Source organism: Tachypleus tridentatus, chromosome 10 (assembly GCF_004210375.1).
Source record: "Tachypleus tridentatus isolate NWPU-2018 chromosome 10, ASM421037v1, whole genome shotgun sequence".
Lineage (NCBI taxonomy): Eukaryota > Metazoa > Arthropoda > Merostomata > Xiphosura > Limulidae > Tachypleus > Tachypleus tridentatus.
Window position 1 is genome coordinate 10,488,704 of NC_134834.1, and position 21,915 is coordinate 10,510,618.

The 21,915-nt window shown below is 34.1% G+C and overlaps 1 protein-coding gene across 1 annotated transcript in view; it reads right to left on the reverse strand.

Moving 5' to 3' along the window:
* Nucleotides 1-21,915, reverse strand: part of LOC143228738 (cell adhesion molecule Dscam1-like) — a 191,848-nt gene that overhangs the window by 66,228 nt on the left and 103,705 nt on the right. Inside the window, 5 exon segments of the mRNA XM_076460032.1 lie at nucleotides 978-1,221; nucleotides 5,893-5,963; nucleotides 7,814-7,978; nucleotides 8,799-8,939; nucleotides 10,905-11,053. Of these exon segments, the coding sequence (XP_076316147.1) occupies nucleotides 978-1,221; nucleotides 5,893-5,963; nucleotides 7,814-7,978; nucleotides 8,799-8,939; nucleotides 10,905-11,053 (770 nt within the window).

The window sequence follows — 21,915 nt, forward strand, 5'->3', positions numbered from 1 at the left end:
AATATGTGTATACAGATGTTGTTAAGACTAAACTAATATGTGTATACAGATGTTGTTAAGACTAAACTAATATATGTATACAGATGTTGTTAAGACTAAACTAATATGTGTACACAGATGTTGTTAAGACTAAACTAATATATGTATACAGATGTTGTTAAGACTAAACTAATATGTGTATACAGATGTTGTTAAGACCAAAGTAATATGTGTATACAGATGTTGTTAAGACTAAACTAATATGTGTATACAGATGTTGTTAAGACTAAACTAATATATGTATACAGATGTTGTTAAGACTAAACTAATATGTGTATACAGATGTTGTTAAGACTAAAGTAATATGTGTATACAGATGTTGTTAAGACTAAAGTAATATGTGTATACAGATGTTGTTAAGACTAAAGTAATATGTGTATACAGATGTTGTTAAGACTAAACTGATATGTGTATACAGATGTTGTTAAGACTAAACTAATATGTGTATACAGATGTTGTTAAGACTAAAGCAATATGTGTATACAGATGTTGTTAAGACTAAACTGATATGTGTATACAGATGTTGTTAAGACTAAAGTAATATGTGTATACAGATGTTGTTAAGACTAAACTGATATGTGTATACAGATGTTGTTAAGACTAAACTAATATGTGTATACAGATGTTGTTAAGACTAAAGACTCACTCCAAACATCTGCGTGGTAACAGAAACAGTGTTATTCAGTAATCGTGTATCTTAGCGAAATAAGCAGACACGTGATTGAAAAAGACCGCGGGACACATCTGTCACGTAAGGCACGCGATTTTTTAGTAACACGTTTTTACTAATTGTTTGTTGAGTGATGCACTATATTAAAACTAATATTCAACTAGTGATATTAAAACTACCAGAAACTCTTAGATATTTTGCAACCATTTTAAAACTCAAAAGATTCTATTATCGGGCTTTTACTACAGATAAAACATCACATGAGTACCGTCTTCGAGGGTTCTTCCGGTTACTGGATCAGAACGAGGACCGGCACCTTTCTCATTGAAAGCCTGGACAACCACCGAGTAGAACGTGTATTTTCTCAGTCCCTTGAGTTCACGGTGAAGTCCAGCAGTCCCTGTGGGTCCCGCTTCGACAGTTTTGTACTGATACTTTTCGGAGGAGTTTGTATGTTTGTAACCTACATAATATCCTTGTATCATTCCGTTTCGCACACTTTCTGGTGGTGGCTGCGAATGGGAAACAGAAAGATGATTTGGAACCATTGTTGAAAACTTACGTTACATATATATTACACTTACAAGCTCAGCGGTTATAATAATAGAAGAGGTGACTGATACAGTCACAAAGGTTGAGGGACAATAACGAAACGGAGAATATTACAGTACCAGAGGTTGAGGGACAATAACGAAACGGAAAATATTACAGTCACAGATGTTGAGGGACAATAACAAAACGGAGAATATTACAGTCACAGATGTTGAGGGACAATAACGAAACGGAGAATATTACAGTTACAGACGCTGAGGGACAATAAAGAAACGGAGAATATTACAGTCACAGATGTTTAAGGATAATAACGAAACGGAGAATATTACAGTCACAGAGGTTGACGGACAATAACGAAACGGAGAATATTACAGTAACAGAGGTTGAGGGACAATAACAAAACGGAGAATATTACAGTCACAGATGTTGAGGGACAATAACGAAACGGAGAATATTACAGTCACAGATGTTGAGGGACAATAACGAAACGGAGAATATTACAGTACCAGAGGTTGAGGGACAATAACGAAACGGAGAATATTACAGTCACAGATGTTGAGGGACAATAACAAAACGGAGAATATTACAGTCACAGATGTTGAGGGACAATAACGAAACGGAGAATATTACAGTTACAGACGCTGAGGGACAATAAAGAAACGGAGAATATTACAGTACCAGAGGTTGAGGGACAATAACAAAACGGAGAATATTACAGTCACAGATGTTGAGGGACAATAACAAAACGGAGAATATTACAGTTACAGACGCTGAGGGACAATAAAGAAACGGAGAATATTACAGTACCAGAGGTTGAGGGACAATAACAAAACGGAGAATATTACAGTCACAGATGTTGAGGGACAATAACGAAACGGAAAATATTACAGTCACAGATGTTGAGGGACAATAACAAAACGGAGAATATTACAGTCACAGATGTTGAGGGACAATAACGAAACGGAGAATATTACAGTTACAGACGCTGAGGGACAATAAAGAAACGGAGAATATTACAGTCACAGATGTTGAGGGACAATAACGAAACGGAAAATATTACAGTCACAGATGTTGAGGGACAATAACAAAACGGAGAATATTACAGTCACAGATGTTGAGGGACAATAACGAAACGGAGAATATTACAGTTACAGACGCTGAGGGACAATAAAGAAACGGAGAATATTACAGTCACAGAGGTTGACGGACAATAACGAAACGGAGAATATTACAGTAACAGAGGTTGAGGGACAATAACAAAACGGAGAATATTACAGTCACAGATGTTGAGGGACAATAACGAAACGGAGAATATTACAGTCACAGATGTTGAGGGACAATAACGAAACGGAGAATATTACAGTCACAGATGTTGAGGACAATAACGAAACGGAGAATATTACAGTCACAGATGTTGAGGGACAATAACGAAACGGAGAATATTACAGTAACAGAGATTGATGGATAATAACGAAACGGAGAATATTACAGTCACAGATGTTTAAGGATAATAACGAAACTGAGAATATTACAGTCACAGAGGTTGAGGGATAATAACAAAACGGAGAATATTACAGTCACAGATGTTGAGAGACAATAACAAAACGGAGAATATTACAGTCACAGATGTTTAAGGATAATAACGAAACTGAGAATATTACAGTCACAGAGGTTGAGGGATAATAACAAAACGGAGAATATTACAGTCACAGATGTTTAAGGATAATAACGAAACGGAGAATATTACAGTCACAGATGTTGAGAGACAATAACAAAACGGAGAATATTACAGTCACAGATGTTGAGAGACAATAACAAAACGGAGAATATTACAGTGGCAAATGTTGAGGGATAATAAACAAGGGGGGTCCAGACTACAAACTATATTATTTTAAGGATAATAATAAAATAGGGCATGATACATTTATTATAATAAATGCTGATGGATAATAACAAATGTGTGTGTGTTTTGTTATACCAAATTCACATCGGGTAATCTGCTGAATCCGTCCAAATGTCCCACTGGGGGATTATTCCACGGTGTCTACCCTAACAGAATTTCTCATTTTTAGTGATATGTATCTCACTGTTTTATTACGATATTTAAGCCGTACGTTTATTATCCGTACTTTATTATTATCCGGTTCCCTGCTGGTACAGCGACAAGTGTACGGATTTACAACGCTGGAATTTGAGGTTCAATTTCCACAGCGACACAAGAGAAAGCCTAATGTTGCTTAGCGTAAACACCAACAGTTTTCTCAACTGGTTGAATTATAACTGTTTCTGTTTAAAACAACTGTTAATGTTGTCGTTATATGAATATGGTCATCCCTTATAACATTTGGAGAAACAATTCTTCCATCTGTACTGGATCTCTTTCACTCGTTGTAATGTTATTCACATGTTTCAAATCAGAAGAAAAATCCAATTAAAGATACGCGGTAAAAAATAAAAGTCTCTAATATAATTACAAATAATTTGAAATTGACCAAAATTATCACTTAATATATAATAATTTAAATATAATTACCTCCGTCTTGGTAGTTAATTAGATATACGTTATGGTTTTTCTGCAATGTTTATCTGAAGTGTCTTTTTTTTTTAGACAAATTTTATTTTATGACAAGCATGCTTACTTCTGATCTATATTTTACGCTTTGTAAGATTATGTAGATCGAAATACCACCGACACTGACAATATTAATTGTGTTTCTTCCTATTTTCTTTGTTCATCCAGTTCTGTAAATGTTCAGTATATTTTATACAATGAACTAACTTCTCTAATGATTCCAGTTTCATGTTGGTTCTTTCTTTTACTTTATTTTTTGATACAGAACACAATGTTTCAAATGTCTTTAGTAATATTAGATCAGCTCTCACGTTTCTTGTTTTTCTAAGTAATTTTAAAGATTTAAAAACAAAGAAACAAGGACACGAATTACCCATTCTCTAACGGACTAGAGTAACATTTCGAAATATGTATTTGGTTTATACAAACTGATAAGACGTTGCCTTCTGAAGTGCACAGAATGATACACATATTTAGAGCGACACCTGACGTCAAAAACTAACACATAAAAATAATAAAAAATAAATATTTATATATTTGAACAACGTTGAGTTATCTATGAAACGAATGATTGTTTTTAGATATTCATTTGATTACGACAAGTATAAATTTAAAATTAGAAACAGAACTTGTGTAATCTTGACAGTGTTATTTTAATGTCACCATCTAACATAATTTCGTCATAGACGAGTTTCCCAATATTTGCTTGTTCGCATGCGTGCAAAGTTACGCAACGAATTTCTGGTGCCATGTCCACAGAGGCGATCGAACATCGAATTTTAACACTATAAGCCTATTATAACACTATTATTGCTGAGGGACATTTCTTCACACTTCTTGTCCTAACCTTTTCAGTTTCCGTTTCCGTAAATGTAAATACAGACACGTGACTATAATTTATCAACAAGTTGTAAAATCAACACTTTTCGTTTTTTTTATGTTGTCTACTTATTTTTAAGAACACGTTGTGTGTTAACCCTCAAATCACCGAATCAGTATTATTCAAGTCACTACTGATGGTCGTGGTGGTGGGGTCTACACATGGTATCACGTTGATTCGTTTTATGTTTTTGCTGTTAAAATATTAAATCAGGCACGTCATGGCCAGGTGGGTTAAGGCGCTTGACTCGTAATTCGAAGGTCGCGGGTTCGCATCCCCGTCATACCAAATATGCTTGCTCTTTCAGCTGTGGGGGCGTTATAATGTGACGGTCAATCACATTATTCGTTGGTAAAAGAGTTGTCCAAGAGTTGGCAGTGGGTGGTGATGACTAGCTGCCTTCCCTCTAGTCTTACACTGCTAAATTAGGGACGGCTAGCGCAGATAGCCCTCGTGTAGCTTTGCGTGAAATTTAAAAAAAAAACCATTAAATGTGAAACATTAACAGATACAATTGTACAAAGTGAGTTATTTTATATGCGAAATGCTAAACGAAACTCTCTCTCAGAAACTAATAGTATTATCTGCATTTGTAATTAAATGTTTTACGTTATCCATACTTTATTAAAGACCGTGTAGCTCACAAAATTATGGACCTATAAGCAATTTGGTCCGTAAACATTTAAAGCAGATATGTTTCAAAGGGCGCTTGAGGATTTCATTGCTAATTTTAGGGTTAACAGTATCACAATAGTAGACCGGTAAATTTATCCGTAGTTTCAACTCTCATAATTCAGTCAAAAAACTGTTTTTAATCAACAACTACAGTATCCAGGGCCCTGGCATGGCCAGGTGGTTAGAGAGCGCTCCACTCGTAATCCGAAAGTCACGAGTTCGAATCCCCGTCACACCAAACATACTCGCCCTTTTAGCCGTGAGGGCGTTATAATGTTAGGTCAATTCTAATATTCGTTGGTAAAAAAAAAAGTAGCCCAACAGTTGGCGATGGGTGGTGATAACTATCTGCCTTCCCTCTAGTCTTACACTGCTAAGTCAGGAACGGCTAACGCAAATAGCCCTTGTGTAACTTTGCACGAAATTCAAAATCAAACAGCATCCAGGGGCTATCTGAGAGTAGCACATGGAGTTAAAATGAAGCGACAAAAACGAAAAACTTACCAGCCACGACACTCGCAACGCTTCTGACGTCACACTTTCAACGGTAATCGAGGTAGGAGGTCCGGCAGGAGCTACAGAAATGAAAATAAACCAGGGGTTTCTCTTAAAGAAATAAATTTTCATTTTAGTTAAATTCGAAGATTTTAAAGAAGGTTATATTTTTCTTAAACTTAAGCACAAAAACCAAATAGGGCGTAATAAATAAATGACGGATAATAAAAAACTGTTTGTTTGGATTGGGTACAAGATTGCACAATGGGCTATCTGTGCTTTGCCCACCACGGGTATCGAAACTCGGTTTTTAGCATTGTAAGTCCGTAGACATACCGCTGAGCCACCGGTAGGCTTTATAAAGGGATCCCTAGCACGTTTAAGGACTCACACTGCAAATGTTCGAGGTTCGATTTTCCGCTGTTAGAAAGACTGGTGTTATATCTATTAGTAATTAGTGTCTAACATGTAAGTAATAAACAATACTTATTATGACACGATCGTAATATCTGCTTGTTGTAGACTTTAGCATGCACCCATACACTGGACTGTCTGCGCTCTGTCTAACCCAGGAACTGAACTCTGGATTTTAGTGTTTCATATCTATAAATTCACCTCTGACCCACCAAGATCCAACTGTTATGCTAAATCAACTCTACTGATTACTGAACTCTTTTCACACAGATAAAAGAAATGTAGAAATAAATTCAAGAATAAAACATTACTTAGGCCAGGTGGTTAGAAGGCGCTCCACTCGTAATCCTAGGGTCACGGGTTCGAAACCCGTCACACCAAACATACTCACCCTTTCAGCCATAGAGGCGTTATATTATAAGTGCCAGTCCAGCTATTCGTTGGTCAATGAATAACCCAAGAGTTGGCGGTAGGTGGTGGTGACTAGCTGCCTTCCTTCTATACTTACACTGCTAAGTTATGGACGGCTAGCGCAGATAGCCCTCGTGTAGCTTTGCGCGAAATTAAAAAAAACAAACCAAAACAAACCCTCTGGTCTTGCACTGCTGAAGTATGGACGGGTAGCACAGGTAGCTCACGTGTAGCTTTGCGCGAAATTCAAAACAAATCAAACAACATAACTGAAGTTCTACGTATTAGTACCACTTTAAATTACACGTCTTTTGGTACGTGCAACAACTTCACATAAAATTCATAAAACAAACAGAGAAAACATTATTTACCTTCAAATAATAAACGTATAGAAGAACAAAAATATGTTGTAAATGATAAAAGAATCGCCGTACTCTTTTAAAACCGATAAAATATTGATAACCAAAAGAATAAAATGTTATATTTACTCAAAACTCCATTCTACGCTTTCTAAAATATTTATTAAAGTTTCCTAAAGACATGACTTCAGACACTTCTTTTTATTTATTTCAAAGCTACACGAGGGCTATCTGCGCTAGCCGTCCCTAATTTAGAAGTGTAAGACTAGAGGGAAGGCAGCTAGTTATCACCACCCACCGCCAACTCTTGGGCTACTCTTTTTACCAACGAATATGGGATTGACCGCACATATAACGCCCCCACGACTGAAACGGCGAGCATGTTTGGTGTGACGGAGATTCGAACCCGCGACCCTCAGATTACGAGTCGAGTGCCTTAACCCACCTGGCCATACCGGGGCCTTAGAAACTTTAAAATATAATTCAGGTATTTATATATTAAAAGAAGATTATGGTCGCCCTATGTGATAAATGTTTAACCGAAGCTTCAGATAAGATTATCTTATTTTCTCCTCCAAATTTATTAATATTTTTGTAATGACAGTTGTTTTAAATCTCTATAACATACATGTGTTAAGCCTAATTTAGAAGTAACTTCATTCACAGGAAAACATTTGCAACATGTTAAAAAACAAATAAACGAATTTTTTACATCGTTAGTTTCGTATGAAACACTATTGACCTACTTTCTGCTTCTGTCGTAACAGAAACTTTGTTGCTGAATTTGCTCACACCAATGACATTCTCCGCTGCAATAAATAGTTCGTATGACGTAGCAGGCTTCAAATTTTCCACTCTACTGGTCACGTCACTACTGGGAACCGTTGCGTTGTGTATAGGCCTATAGTTTTCTTTAGAATATATAATGTATATTAATTAAATGATTCGTCAAATTATTTGAATACTGGATTATATTTGTACGCTTACTTAACAATAACTCAGAAACAAAAATATAAAATGCAGAAAAAAATGTATTTGGTGAACTCGCTTTCTTTGTCTTGTGAATACCACTAAATTAACTTAAACTAGCTAATATTACAACTATAGAATGTTTTCAGTACTAGGAATTTAAATCGTTACAGTTTCACTTATTCCTTTGTATAACATGAATGAGAAATGCATTAAAGTAATTTTTAAAGTATGAATTAAACTCACGTTTTAGTTAATAATAGCATTCGATGACAGAATGTATTCATATAGAATATCGTTATTCTGATAATTTTGAAAAGTAATAATACAAAGTGATACCGAACACGAAAAAAGCGCATGTTATGGACTCTACAAGTCACATTGGAAAATCAATGTTAGATAATTAAAGAAAGGCCTCAAATTTTCCTCAGGTCTTTTTGCGCACGTTTATCTCACGTGTACAAAGATAATTTTTTTGTAATAAATTTAATTCATGAAAGAAAAATATTGTTTGTTGTATTTGCTCAAAGCTACAACAGATTTATCTACATTAAACCACACCCACCCACTGTCAACTATACCACTAAGCTTTAGCAACGAGTAATAAAATTAGAAAACCCCTACATCTGAAAGAACGAATATGTCTGATTATAAGGTTTGAACCAATGAGCCACAGATTGGGAGTTCGAGTATCCCAACTATCAGACAATAAATCAACTGGAAGATACCAAATAATAATAAATAATTAAAGACATTTACCACCTTCAGACACTCTGGTAGACTGCCAGAATATATGGTAACTTGTGATTGGACTGTTTCCGCCAAAAGGAGGATCCCATTCAAGTTGTACAGAACGACTGGTCGTTTCTACGATGCGAATTCTTTTCGGTGGATCTGGTGGCTCTAGTGAGGAGCATGATAAAATGAAATATTGACGATGTCAATATTGAATGTATAGAGACATACACACACACATATATATTACCCTATCTAGCTAATAAATTGTTTGTTCGTCTCTAATTAAGCACACATTCTATGCTCTAATCTGGCACTGCAAATCCACAGACATACCGCTGTTCTACTGAGGCTGGCTAATAAGGTAAAAAACTTATTATTTGTTTTTTGACTGTCCCTCTAGCTGATACGTAAAGAAGTAGAAAAGAATGGATATTTTTCCAAGATGGGTAGAATAAACATTTTTCTTGTTCCTCAGTTTTTATTAAGAGAGAAGAAGTTACGTACTATATGACCTCAGAAGTCATTATATTTATACCGTCAAGTCTAAATCGTAAAACAAATGGAACTTACTGGAAGTCAAAGACGATTATCTCACAAATCTGTAAGATGTGACAGATGCATCAACAAAACATCCATAACGAACTGAAATTCTAGACGGGAGAAACTGTACCCAAACTGGACAGTGGTCAGCAAGAGCTATGGAAGTAATATGCATCCACTACAGCGCCTCTCCAATGGTCATCCATTTCATGAAGAACAAATGATGCAGGAAATTAATTTTGGCAATTTCTGTTCTATTTGTAAAGCATTAGTTTCAACTGCCAAAAGAAATACATGCCCACGATTATACAAAGTCAATAACGATTGGGCTGTTGACCAAAGGAAATTTGTCTTGTGATTAGATGAGCCTTGAAACAAATAGACGAATTCTTGATGACGAGAAACCCACTTGAAATAAAGATGTATCTCAGAACGGCTGCTATGGGTATTAACACTTTTATTGATAACAGAAAACAACGTTTCGACCTTCCTTGGTCATCTTCGATGTGGGACAGATTTTCATTCAACAAACTGGATCTCTTGAACTCTCTGAATAATTGTACATTTCATAAGCATTTGAGCATATTAGGAAAAGGATTTAACCAGAGTTTGAAGGTGATGGGCATTTTAAAAACAGGTATTATAACCTGGTAATGGGTATTACCACCATCTAGTGATGGATATTTTCAAGAAAAGTACCACCATCTAGTGGATATTTTCAAGAAAAGTACCACCATTTAGTGATGAATATTTTCAAGAAAAGTACCACCATCTAGTGATGGATATTTTCAAGAAAAGTGCCACCATCTAGTGATGGATATTTTCAAGAAAAATACCACCATCTAGTGATGGATATTTTCAAGAAAAGTGCCACCATCTAGTGATGGATATTTTCAAGAAAAATACCACCATCTAGTGATGGATATTTTCAAGAAAAGTGCCACCATCTAGTGATGGATATTATCAAGGAAACTACCACTATCTATTGTTGCAGGAGCAGCGTTGTTCGTAGTCTGTTTAAATAGTATGAAGAAGAGTTCCTCCATATTTCATGGCTAGCACAACCTCCAGATCTGAACCCATCTGAGAATCAAAGAAACATATTGAAGTGTACTGTCAGTGCATACATTTACATTCAATGGTGCAGGATTATGAGACAGTATTATTTGAGAAATGAACACAACGAATTACAAATGAAAGTGAGTGAAGCCTACACCACGATGGTTTCAACTTGAAATTAAGGAACTCGTGACACAACAAGCTATTAAACAAGAGTGTCATTATCTTCACTGTAGCATAACATTTACGTTTATCGTGGTGAGATTTATTGAAGATTACTCATCAGAGTCTCGTTCTTAGGAAGGGAAAATTTGTAGAATTAATTACAGTTTATAGAACAGTAATGTTTGTTTTGTATTTCCTTAAGTCTTTAACCGGACTAGCATTTGTATGTAGCCGATAATTTAAAACCTTGCACGACTTTGTCAATTTACACTAATATTGCAGTTTGCGCTTCAAAAATGTTATGCGATCCGGAACGTTGGCACCTCAGTTTATACACATTTAACTTGTGGTTATCACAAAACATACCTTGTACAATCAATTGGATGTTGGATTCATCTGATCCATAGTCATTAGAAGCCTTGCACGTGTACAGAGCTGAGTCATCCCTGCCAACAGAACTGACTGTAACTTCAGACTTCAATGTGTCACCAGAGGTCGCTTCATTTTTTCGTATTCTGAAAATATATTTTTCATAGTGAAAATATAAAATACTACATTAAAATAAGGTTATGAACTGAAATGTTGTTATTGAGCTAATTCAATGCTTAAAGTCATTGTTCGGTTGTTGTTGTTTTGAATTAAGCACAAAGCTACACAATGGGCAATCCGTGCTCTGCCCACAACTGGTATCGAAAACAGGTTTTTAGCGTTGAAAGTTCGCAGACATACCGCTCTACCACTGGGAGCGTCATTGTTGGAAATCTAACCATGAGATTTTTGGTATCAGATAATTCAACCATGAGATAATAGATACCAGATACTTTAACCATGATATTTTTGGTATCAGATAATTCAACCATGAGATAATAGATACCAGATACTTTAACCATGATATTTTTGGTATCAGATAATAAAACCATGAGATAGTTGGAACCAGATAATTTAACCAATGAGATATATGGAACTAAACATATGTAAATTTCTGTACAAACACTAATACACCGTTCACTGAGTCAGACACAAAGGTACTTTTAACTGAAACATGCATTACGACACTGTTGATTGTGACAGACACTGTATTACTGTTGACCAGTGTTTCCAGTGACCTGCATGGCCACACAACAATCAATCAGGTCACGAACACTTCATTAGTCCAGCTGACAACATCGTCAGTAATGGTGAGGAGTCTAAACACGCTGATGACCTTAATAACTTTGACAGTCGATAAGACCTGAAGCGAAAATAACAAACTGGTAGCATTGCGATACGGGCTAAATATCCAATAGGGACAATAGACTAAAAATACCCCCATAAAAACTGGCAGCACAAATACTTACATTGCCATGATTCATATAAAAATAATTGTTACTCACATGAATGGAAAAATAGAAACAAAACTGTTTATTGAGTATGATATCAACAATATGTCTTACTTAAAAGACAGTTACAGTTTGGATCACTAAAACACCTATTGTTAGAGCTCCAACAATGTTTCTTATTTAAAAGACAGTTACAGTTTGGATCACTGAAACACCTATTGTTACAGCTCCAACAATGTTTCTTATTTAAAAGACAGTTACAGTTTGGATCACTAAAACACCTATTGTTAGAGCTCCAACAATGTTTCTTATTTAAAGACAGTTACAGTTTGGATCACTAAAACACCTATTGTTAGAGCTCCAACAATGTTTCTTATTTAAAAGACAGTTACAGTTTGGATCACTAAAACACCTATTGTTAGAGCTCCAACAATGTGTATTATTTAAAAGACAGTTACAGTTTGGATCACTAAAACACCTATTGTTAGAGCTCCAACAATGTTTCTTATTTAAAAGACAGTTACAGTTTGGATCACTAAAACACCTATTGTTAGAGCTCCAACAATGTTTCTTATTTAAAAGACAGTTACAGTTTGGATCACTAAAACACCTATTGTTAGAGCTCCAACAATATTTCTTATTTAAAAGACAGTTACAGTTTGGATCACTAAAACACCTATTGTTAGAGCTCCAACAATGTTTCTTATTTAAAAGACAGTTACAGTTTGGATCACTAAAACACCTATTGTTAGAGCTCCAACAATGTTTCTTATTTAAAAGACAGTTACAGTTTGGATCACTAAAACACCTATTGTTAGAGCTCCAACAATGTTTCTTATTTAAAAGACAGTTACAGTTTGGATCACTAAAACACCTATTGTTAGAGCTCCAACAATGTTTCTTATTTAAAAGACAGTTACAGTTTGGATCACTAAAACACCTATTGTTAGAGCTCCAACAATGTTTCTTATTTAAAAGACAGTTACAGTTTGGATCACTAAAACACCTATTGTTAGAGCTCCAATAATGTTTCTTATTTAAAACACAGTTACAGTTTGGATCACTGAAACACCTATTGTTAGAGCTCCAACAATGTTTCTTATTTAAAAAACAGTTACAGTTTGGATCACTAAAACACCTATTGTTAGAGCTCCAACAATGTTTCTTATTTAAAAGACAGTTACAGTTTGGATCACTAAAACACCTATTGTTAGAGCTCCAACAATGTGTCTTATTTAAAAGAAAGTTACAGTTTGGATCACTAAAACACCTATTGTTAGAGCTCCAACAATGTGTATTATTTAAAAGAAAGTTACAGTTTGGATCACTAAAACACCTATTGTTAGAGCTCCAACAATGTGTATTATTTAAAAGAAAGTTACAGTATGGATCACTAAAACACCTATTGTTAGAGCTCTAACAATATGTCTTATTTAAAAGACAGTTACAGTTTGGATCACTAAAACACCTATTGTTAGAGCTCCAACAATGTGTCTTATTTAAAAGACAGTTACAGTTTGGATCACTAAAACACCTATTGTTAGAGCTCCAACAATGTTTCTTATTTAAAAGACAGTTACAGTTTGGATCACTAAAACACCTATTGTTAGAGCTCCAACAATGTTTCTTATTTAAAAGACAGTTACAGTTTGGATCACTAAAACACCTATTGTTAGAGCTCCAACAATGTTTCTTATTTAAAAGACAGTTACAGTTTGGATCACTAAAACACCTATTGTTAGAGCTCCAACAATGTGTCTTATTTAAAAGACAGTTACAGTTTGGATCACTAAAACACCTATTGTTAGAGCTCCAACAATGTTTCTTCTTTAAAAGACAGTTACAGTTTGGATCACTAAAACACCTATTGTTAGAGCTCCAACAATGTGTCTTATTTAAAAGAAAGTTACAGTTTGGATCACTAAAACACCTATTGTTAGAGCTCCAACAATGTGTATTATTTAAAAGAAAGTTACAGTATGGATCACTAAAACACCTATTGTTAGAGCTCCAACAATGTTTCTTATTTAAAAGACAGTTACAGTTTGGATCACTAAAACACCTATTGTTAGAGCTCCAACAATGTGTCTTATTTAAAAGACAGTTACAGTTTGGATCACTAAAACACCTATTGTTAGAGCTCCAACAATGTTTCTTCTTTAAAAGACAGTTACAGTATGGATCACTAAAACACCTATTGTTAGAGCTCCAACAATGTGTCTTATTTAAAAGACAGTTACAGTATGGATCACTAAAACACCTATTGTTAGAGCTCCAACAATGTTTTCTCTTTAAAAGACAGTTACAGTTTGGATCACTAAAACACCTATTGTTGGAGCTCCAACAAGATGTATTCTTTAAAAGACAGTTACAGTTTGGATCACTAAAACACCTATTGTTAGAGCTCCAACAATGTTTCTTCTTTAAAAGACAGTTACAGTATGGATCACTAAAACACCTATTGTTAGAGTTCCAACAATGTGTCTTATTTAAAAGGCAGTTACAGTTTGGATCACTAAAACACCTATTGGTAGAGCTCCAACAATGTTTTTTATTTAAAAGACAGTTACAATATGGATCACTAAAACACCTATTGTTAGAGCTCCAACAATGTGTCTTATTTAAAAGACAGTTACAGTTTGGATCACTAAAACACCTATTGTTAAAGCTTACAACAATGTGTCTTCTTTAAAAGACACAGTGTAGATCACTAAAACACCTATTGTTAGAGCTCCAACAATGTGTCTTCTTTAAAAAACAGTTACAGTTTGGATCACTAAAGCAACTATTGTTAGAGCTCCAACAATGTTTCCTCTTTAAAAAACAGTTACAGTTTGGATCACTAAAACACCTATTGTTGGAGCTCCAACAATATGTATTCTTTAAAAGACAGTTATGGTATGGAACACTTAAAACACCTATTGTTAGAGCTCTAACAAGATGTCCTCATGAAAAGACAGTTACAGTTTGGATCACTAAAACACCTATTGTTAAAGCTCCAACAATGTGTCTTCTTTAAAAGACAGTTACAGTTTGGATCACTAAAACACCTGTTGTTAAAGCTCCAACAAGATGTCTTATTTAAAAGACAGTTACAGTTTGGATCACTAAAACACCTATTGTTAGAGCTCCAACAATGTGTCTTATTTAAAAGACAGTTACAGTTTGGATCACTAAAACACCTATTGTTAGAGCTCCAACAATGTTTCTTCTTTAAAAGACAGTTACAGTTTGGATCACTAAAACACCTATTGTTAGAGCTCCAACAATGTGTATTATTTAAAAGAAAGTTACAGTTTGGATCACTAAAACACCTATTGTTAGAGCTCCAACAATGTGTCTTATTTAAAAGAAAGTTACAGTATGGATCACTAAAACACCTATTGTTAGAGCTCTAACAATTTGTCTTATTTAAAAGACAGTTACAGTTTGGATCACTGAAACACTTATTGTTAGAGCTCCAACAATGTGTCTTATTTAAAAGACAGTTACAGTTTGGATCACTAAAACACCTATTGTTAGAGCTCCAACAATGTTTCTTCTTTAAAAGACAGTTACAGTATGGATCACTAAAACACCTATTGTTAGAGTTCCAACAATGTGTCTTATTTAAAAGGCAGTTACAGTTCGGATCACTAACAACCTATTGTTAAAGCTTCAACAATGTTTCTTATTTAAAAAAACAGTTACAGTTTGGATCACTAAAACACCTATTGGTAGAGCTCCAACAATGTTTCTTATCTAAAAGTCAGTTACAGTATGGATCACTAAAACACCTATTGATAAAGCTTACACAATGTGTCTTCTTTAAAAGACAGTTACAGTTTGGATCACTAAAACACCTATTGTTAGAGGTCCAACAATGTGTCTTATTTAAAAGACAGTTACAGTATGGATCACTAAAACACCTATTGTTAGAGCTCCAACAATGTTTCCTCTTTAAAAGACAGTTACAGTTTGGATCACTAAAACACCTATTGTTGGAGCTCCAACAAGATGTATTCTTTAAAAGACAGTTATGGTATGGAACACTTAAAACACCTATTGTTAGAGCTCCAACAATGTTTTTTATTTAAAAGACAGTTACAGTATGGATCACTAAAACACCTATTGTTAGAGCTCCAACAATGTGTCTTATTTAAAAGACAGTTACAGTTTGGATCACTAAAACACCTATTGTTAGAGCTCCAACAATGTTTCTTCTTTAAAAGACAGTTACAGTTTGGGTCACTAAAACACCTATTGTTAGAGCTCCAACAATATGTATTATTTAAAAGAAAGTTACAGTTTGGATCACTAAAACACCTATTGTTAGAGCTCCAACAATGTGTATTATTTAAAAGAAAGTTACAGTATGGATCACTAAAACACCTATTGTTAGAGCTCTAACAATATGTCTTATTTAAAAGACAGTTACAGTTTGGATCACTAAAACACTTATTGTTAGAGCTCCAACAATGTGTCTTATTTAAAAGACAGTTACAGTTTGGATCACTAAAACACCTATTGTTAGAGCTCCAACAATGTTTCTTCTTTAAAAGACAGTTACAGTATGGATCACTAAAACACCTATTGTTAGAGTTCCAACAATGTGTCTTATTTAAAAGGCAGTTACAGTTCGGATCACTAACAACCTATTGTTAAAGCTTCAACAATGTTTCTTATTTAAAAAACAGTTACAGTTTGGATCACTAAAACACCTATTGGTAGAGCTCCAACAATGTTTCTTATTTAAAAGACAGTTACAGTATGGATCACTAGAACACCTATTGTTAGAGCTCCAACAATGTTTTTTATTTAAAAGACAGTTACAGTATGGATCACTAAAACACCTATTGTTAGAGCTCCAACAATGTTTCTTATTTAAAAGACAGTTACAGTATGGATCACTAAAACACCTATTGTTAAAGCTTCAACAATGTGTGTTATTTAAAAGACAGTTACAGTATGGATCACTAAAACACCTATTGTTAGAGCTCCAACAATGTTTTCTCTTTAAAAGACAGTTACAGTTTGGATCACTAAAACACCTATTGTTGGAGAACCAACAAGATGTATTCTTTAAAAGACAGTTACAGTTTGGATCACTAAAACACCTATTGTTAGAGCTCCAACAATGTTTCTTCTTTAAAAGACAGTTACAGTATGGATCACTAAAACACCTATTGTTAGAGTTCCAACAATGTGTCTTATTTAAAAGGCAGTTACAGTTTGGATCACTAAACAACCTATTGTTAAAGCTTCAACAATGTTTCTTATTTAAAAAACAGTTACAGTTTGGATCACTAAAACACCTATTGGTAGAGCTCCAACAATGTTTTTTATTTAAAAGACAGTTACAATATGGATCACTAAAACACCTATTGTCAGAGCTCCAACAATGTTTCTTGTCTAAAAGTCAGTTACAGTATGGATCACTAAAACACCTATTGATAAAGCTTACACAATGTGTCTTCTTTAAAAAAGACACAGTTTGGATCACTAAAACACCTATTGTTAGAGCTCCAACAATGTGTCTTATTTAAAAGGCAGTTACAGTTCGGATCACTAAAACACCTATTGTTAGAGCTCCAACAATGTGTATTATTTAAAAGAAAGTTACAGTATGGATCACTAAAACACCTATTGTTAGAGCTCTAACAATATGTCTTATTTAAAAGACAGTTACAGTTTGGATCACTAAAACACCTATTGTTAGAGCTCCAACAATGTGTCTTATTTAAAAGACAGTTACAGTTTGGATCACTAAAACACCTATTGTTAGAGCTCCAACAATGTTTCTTCTTTAAAAGACAGTTACAGTATGGATCACTAAAACACCTATTGTTAGAGTTCCAACAATGTGTCTTATTTAAAAGGCAGTTACAGTTCGGATCACTAACAACCTATTGTTAGAGCTTCAACAATGTTTCTTATTTAAAAAACAGTTACAGTTTGGATCACTAAAACACCTATTGGTAGAGCTCCAACAATGTTTCTTATTTAAAAGACAGTTACAGTATGGATCACTAAAACACCTATTGTTAGAGCTCCAACAATGTTTTTTATTTAAAAGACAGTTACAGTATGGATCACTAAAACACCTATTGTCAGAGTTCCAACAATGTTTCTTATCTAAAAGTCAGTTACAGTATGGATCACTAAAACACCTATTGATAAAGCTTACACAATGTGTCTTCTTTAAAAGACAGTTACAGTTTCGATCACTAAAACACCTATTGTTAGAGGTTCAACAATGTGTCTTATTTAAAAGACAGTTACAGTATGGATCACTAAAACACCTATTGTTAGAGCTCCAACAATGTTTTCTCTTTAAAAGACAGTTACAGTTTGGATCACTAAAACACCTATTGTTGGAGCTCCAACAAGATGTATTCTTTAAAAGACAGTTACAGTTTGGATCACTAAAACACCTATTGTTAGAGCTCCAACAATGTTTCTTCTTTAAAAGACAGTTACAGTATGGATCACTAAAACACCTATTGTTAGAGTTCCAACAATGTGTCTTATTTAAAAGGCAGTTACAGTTCGGATCACTAACAACCTATTGTTAAAGCTTCAACAATGTTTCTTATTTAAAAAACAGTTACAGTTTGGATCACTAAAACACCTATTGGTAGAGCTCCAACAATGTTTTTTATTTAAAAGACAGTTACAATATGGATCACTAAAACACCTATTGTCAGAGCTCCAACAATGTTTCTTGTCTAAAAGTCAGTTACAGTATGGATCACTAAAACACCTATTGTTAAAGCTCCAACAATGTGTCTTCTTTAAAAGACAGTTACAGTGTGGATCACTAAAACACCTATTGTTAGAGCTCCAACAATGTGTCTTCTTTAAAAAAAAGTTACAGTTTGGATCACTAAAACACCTATTGTTAGAGCTCCAACAATGTGTCTTATTTAAAAGACAGTTACAGTTTGGATCACTAAAACACCTATTGTTAGAGCTCCAACAATGTTTCTTATTTAAAAGACAGTTACAGTTTGGATCACTAAAACACCTATTGTTAGAGCTCCAACAATGTTTCTTATTTAAAAGACAGTTACAGTTTGGATCACTAAAACACCTATTGTTAGAGCTCCAACAATGTTTCTTATTTAAAAGACAGTTACAGTTTGGATCACTAAAACACCTATTGTTAGAGCTCCAACAATGTGTATTATTTAAAAGAAAGTTACAGTTTGGATCACTAAAACACCTATTGTTAGAGCTCCAACAATGTTTCTTCTTTAAAAGACAGTTACAGTTTGGATCACTAAAACACCTATTGTTAGAGCTCCAACAATGTGTATTATTTAAAAGAAAGTTACAGTTTGGATCACTAAAACACCTATTGTTAGAGCTCCAACAATGTGTATTATTTAAAAGAAAGTTACAGTATGGATCACTAAAACACCTATTGTTAGAGCTCTAACAATATGTCTTATTTAAAAGACAGTTACAGTTTGGATCACTAAAACACCTATTGTTAGAGCTCCAACAATGTGTCTTATTTAAAAGACAGTTACAGTTTGGATCACTAAAACACCTATTGTTAGAGCTCCAACAATGTTTCTTCTTTAAAAGACAGTTACAGTATGGATCACTAAAACACCTATTGTTAGAGCTCCAACAATGTGTCTTATTTAAAAGACAGTTACAGTTTGGATCACTAAAACACCTATTGTTAGAGCTCCAACAATGTTTCTTCTTTAAAAGACAGTTACAGTTTGGATCACTAAAACACCTATTGTTAGAGCTCCAACAATGTGTATTATTTAAAAGAAAGTTACAGTTTGGATCACTAAAACACCTATTGTTAGAGCTCCAACAATGTGTATTATTTAAAAGAAAGTTACAGTATGGATCACTAAAACACCTATTGTTAGAGCTCCAACAATGTGTCTTATTTAAAAGACAGTTACAGTTTGGATCACTAAAACACCTATTGTTAGAGCTCCAACAATGTGTCTTATTTAAAAGACAGTTACAGTTTGGATCACTAAAACACCTATTGTTAGAGCTCCAACAATGTTTCTTCTTTAAAAGACAGTTACAGTATGGATCACTAAAACACCTATTGTTAGAGCTCCAACAATGTGTCTTATTTAAAAGACAGTTACAGTTTGGATCACTAAAACACCTATTGTTAGAGCTCCAACAATGTTTCTTCTTTAAAAGACAGTTACAGTTTGGATCACTAAAACACCTATTGTTAGAGCTCCAACAATGTGTATTATTTAAAAGAAAGTTACAGTTTGGATCACTAAAACACCTATTGTTAGAGCTCCAACAATGTGTATTATTTAAAAGAAAGTTACAGTATGGATCACTAAAACACCTATTGTTAGAGCTCTAACAATATGTCTTATTTAAAAGACAGTTACAGTTTGGATCACTAAAACACCTATTGTTAGAGCTCCAACAATGTGTCTTATTTAAAAGACAGTTACAGTTTGGATCACTAAAACACCTATTGTTAGAGCTCCAACAATGTTTCTTCTTTAAAAGACAGTTACAGTATGGATCACTAAAACACCTATTGTTAGAGCTCCAACAATGTGTCTTATTTAAAAGACAGTTACAGTTTGGATCACTAAAACACCTATTGTTAGAGCTCCAACAATGTTTCTTATTTTAAAAAACAGTTACAGTTTGGATCACTAAAACACCTATTGGTAGAGCTCCAACAATGTTTCTTATTTAAAAGACAGTTACAGTATGGATCACTAAAACACCTATTGTTAGAGCTCCAACAATGTGTTTTATTTAAAAGACAGTTACAGTATGGATCACTAAAACACCTATTGTTAGAGCTCCAACAATGTTTCTTATTTAAAAGACAGTTACAGTATGGATCACTAAAACACCTATTGCTAAAGCTTACAGAATGTGTCTTCTTTAAAAGACAGTTACAGTTTCGATCACTAAAACACCTATTGTTAGAGGTTCAACAATGTGTCTTATTTAAAAGACAGTTACAGTATGGATCACTAAAACACCTATTGTTAGAGCTCCAACAATGTTTTCTCTTTAAAAGACAGTTACAGTTTGGATCACTAAAACACCTATTGTTGGAGCTCCAACAAGATGTATTCTTTAAAAGACAGTTACAGTTTGGATCACTAAAACACCTATTGTTAGAGCTCCAACAATGTTTCTTCTTTAAAAGACAGTTACAGTATGGATCACTAAAACACCTATTGTTAGAGCTCCAACAATGTGTCTTATTTAAAAGGCAGTTACAGTTCGGATCACTAACAACCTATTGTTAGAGCTTCAACAATGTTTCTTATTTAAAAACAGTTACAGTTTGGATCACTAAAACACCTATTGTTAGAGCTCCAACAATGTTTCTTATTTAAAAGACAGTTACAATATGGATCACTAAAACACCTATTGTCAGAGCTCCAACAATGTTTCTTGTCTAAAAGTCAGTTACAGTATGGATCACTAAAACACCTATTGATAAAGCTTACACAATGTGTCTTCTTTAAAAGACACAGTGTAGATCACTAAAACACCTATTGTTAGAGCTCCAACAATGTGTCTTATTTAAAAGACAGTTACAGTTTGGATCACTAAAACACCTATTGTTAGAGCTCCAACAATGTGTATTATTTAAAAGAAAGTTACAGTATGGATCACTAAAACACCTATTGTTAGAGCTCTAACAATATGTCTTATTTAAAAGACAGTTACAGTTTGGATCACTAAAACACCTATTGTTAGAGCTCCAACAATGTGTCTTATTTAAAAGACAGTTACAGTTTGGATCACTAAAACACCTATTGTTAGAGCTCCAACAATGTTTCTTCTTTAAAAGACAGTTACAGTATGGATCACTAAAACACCTATTGTTAGAGCTCCAACAATGTGTCTTATTTAAAAGGCAGTTACAGTTTGGATCACTAACAACCTATTGTTAGAGCTTCAACAATGTTTCTTATTTAAAAAAACAGTTACAGTTTGGATCACTAAAACACCTATTGGTAGAGCTCCAACAATGTTTCTTATTTAAAAGACAGTTACAGTATGGATCACTAAAACACCTATTGTTAGAGCTCCAACAA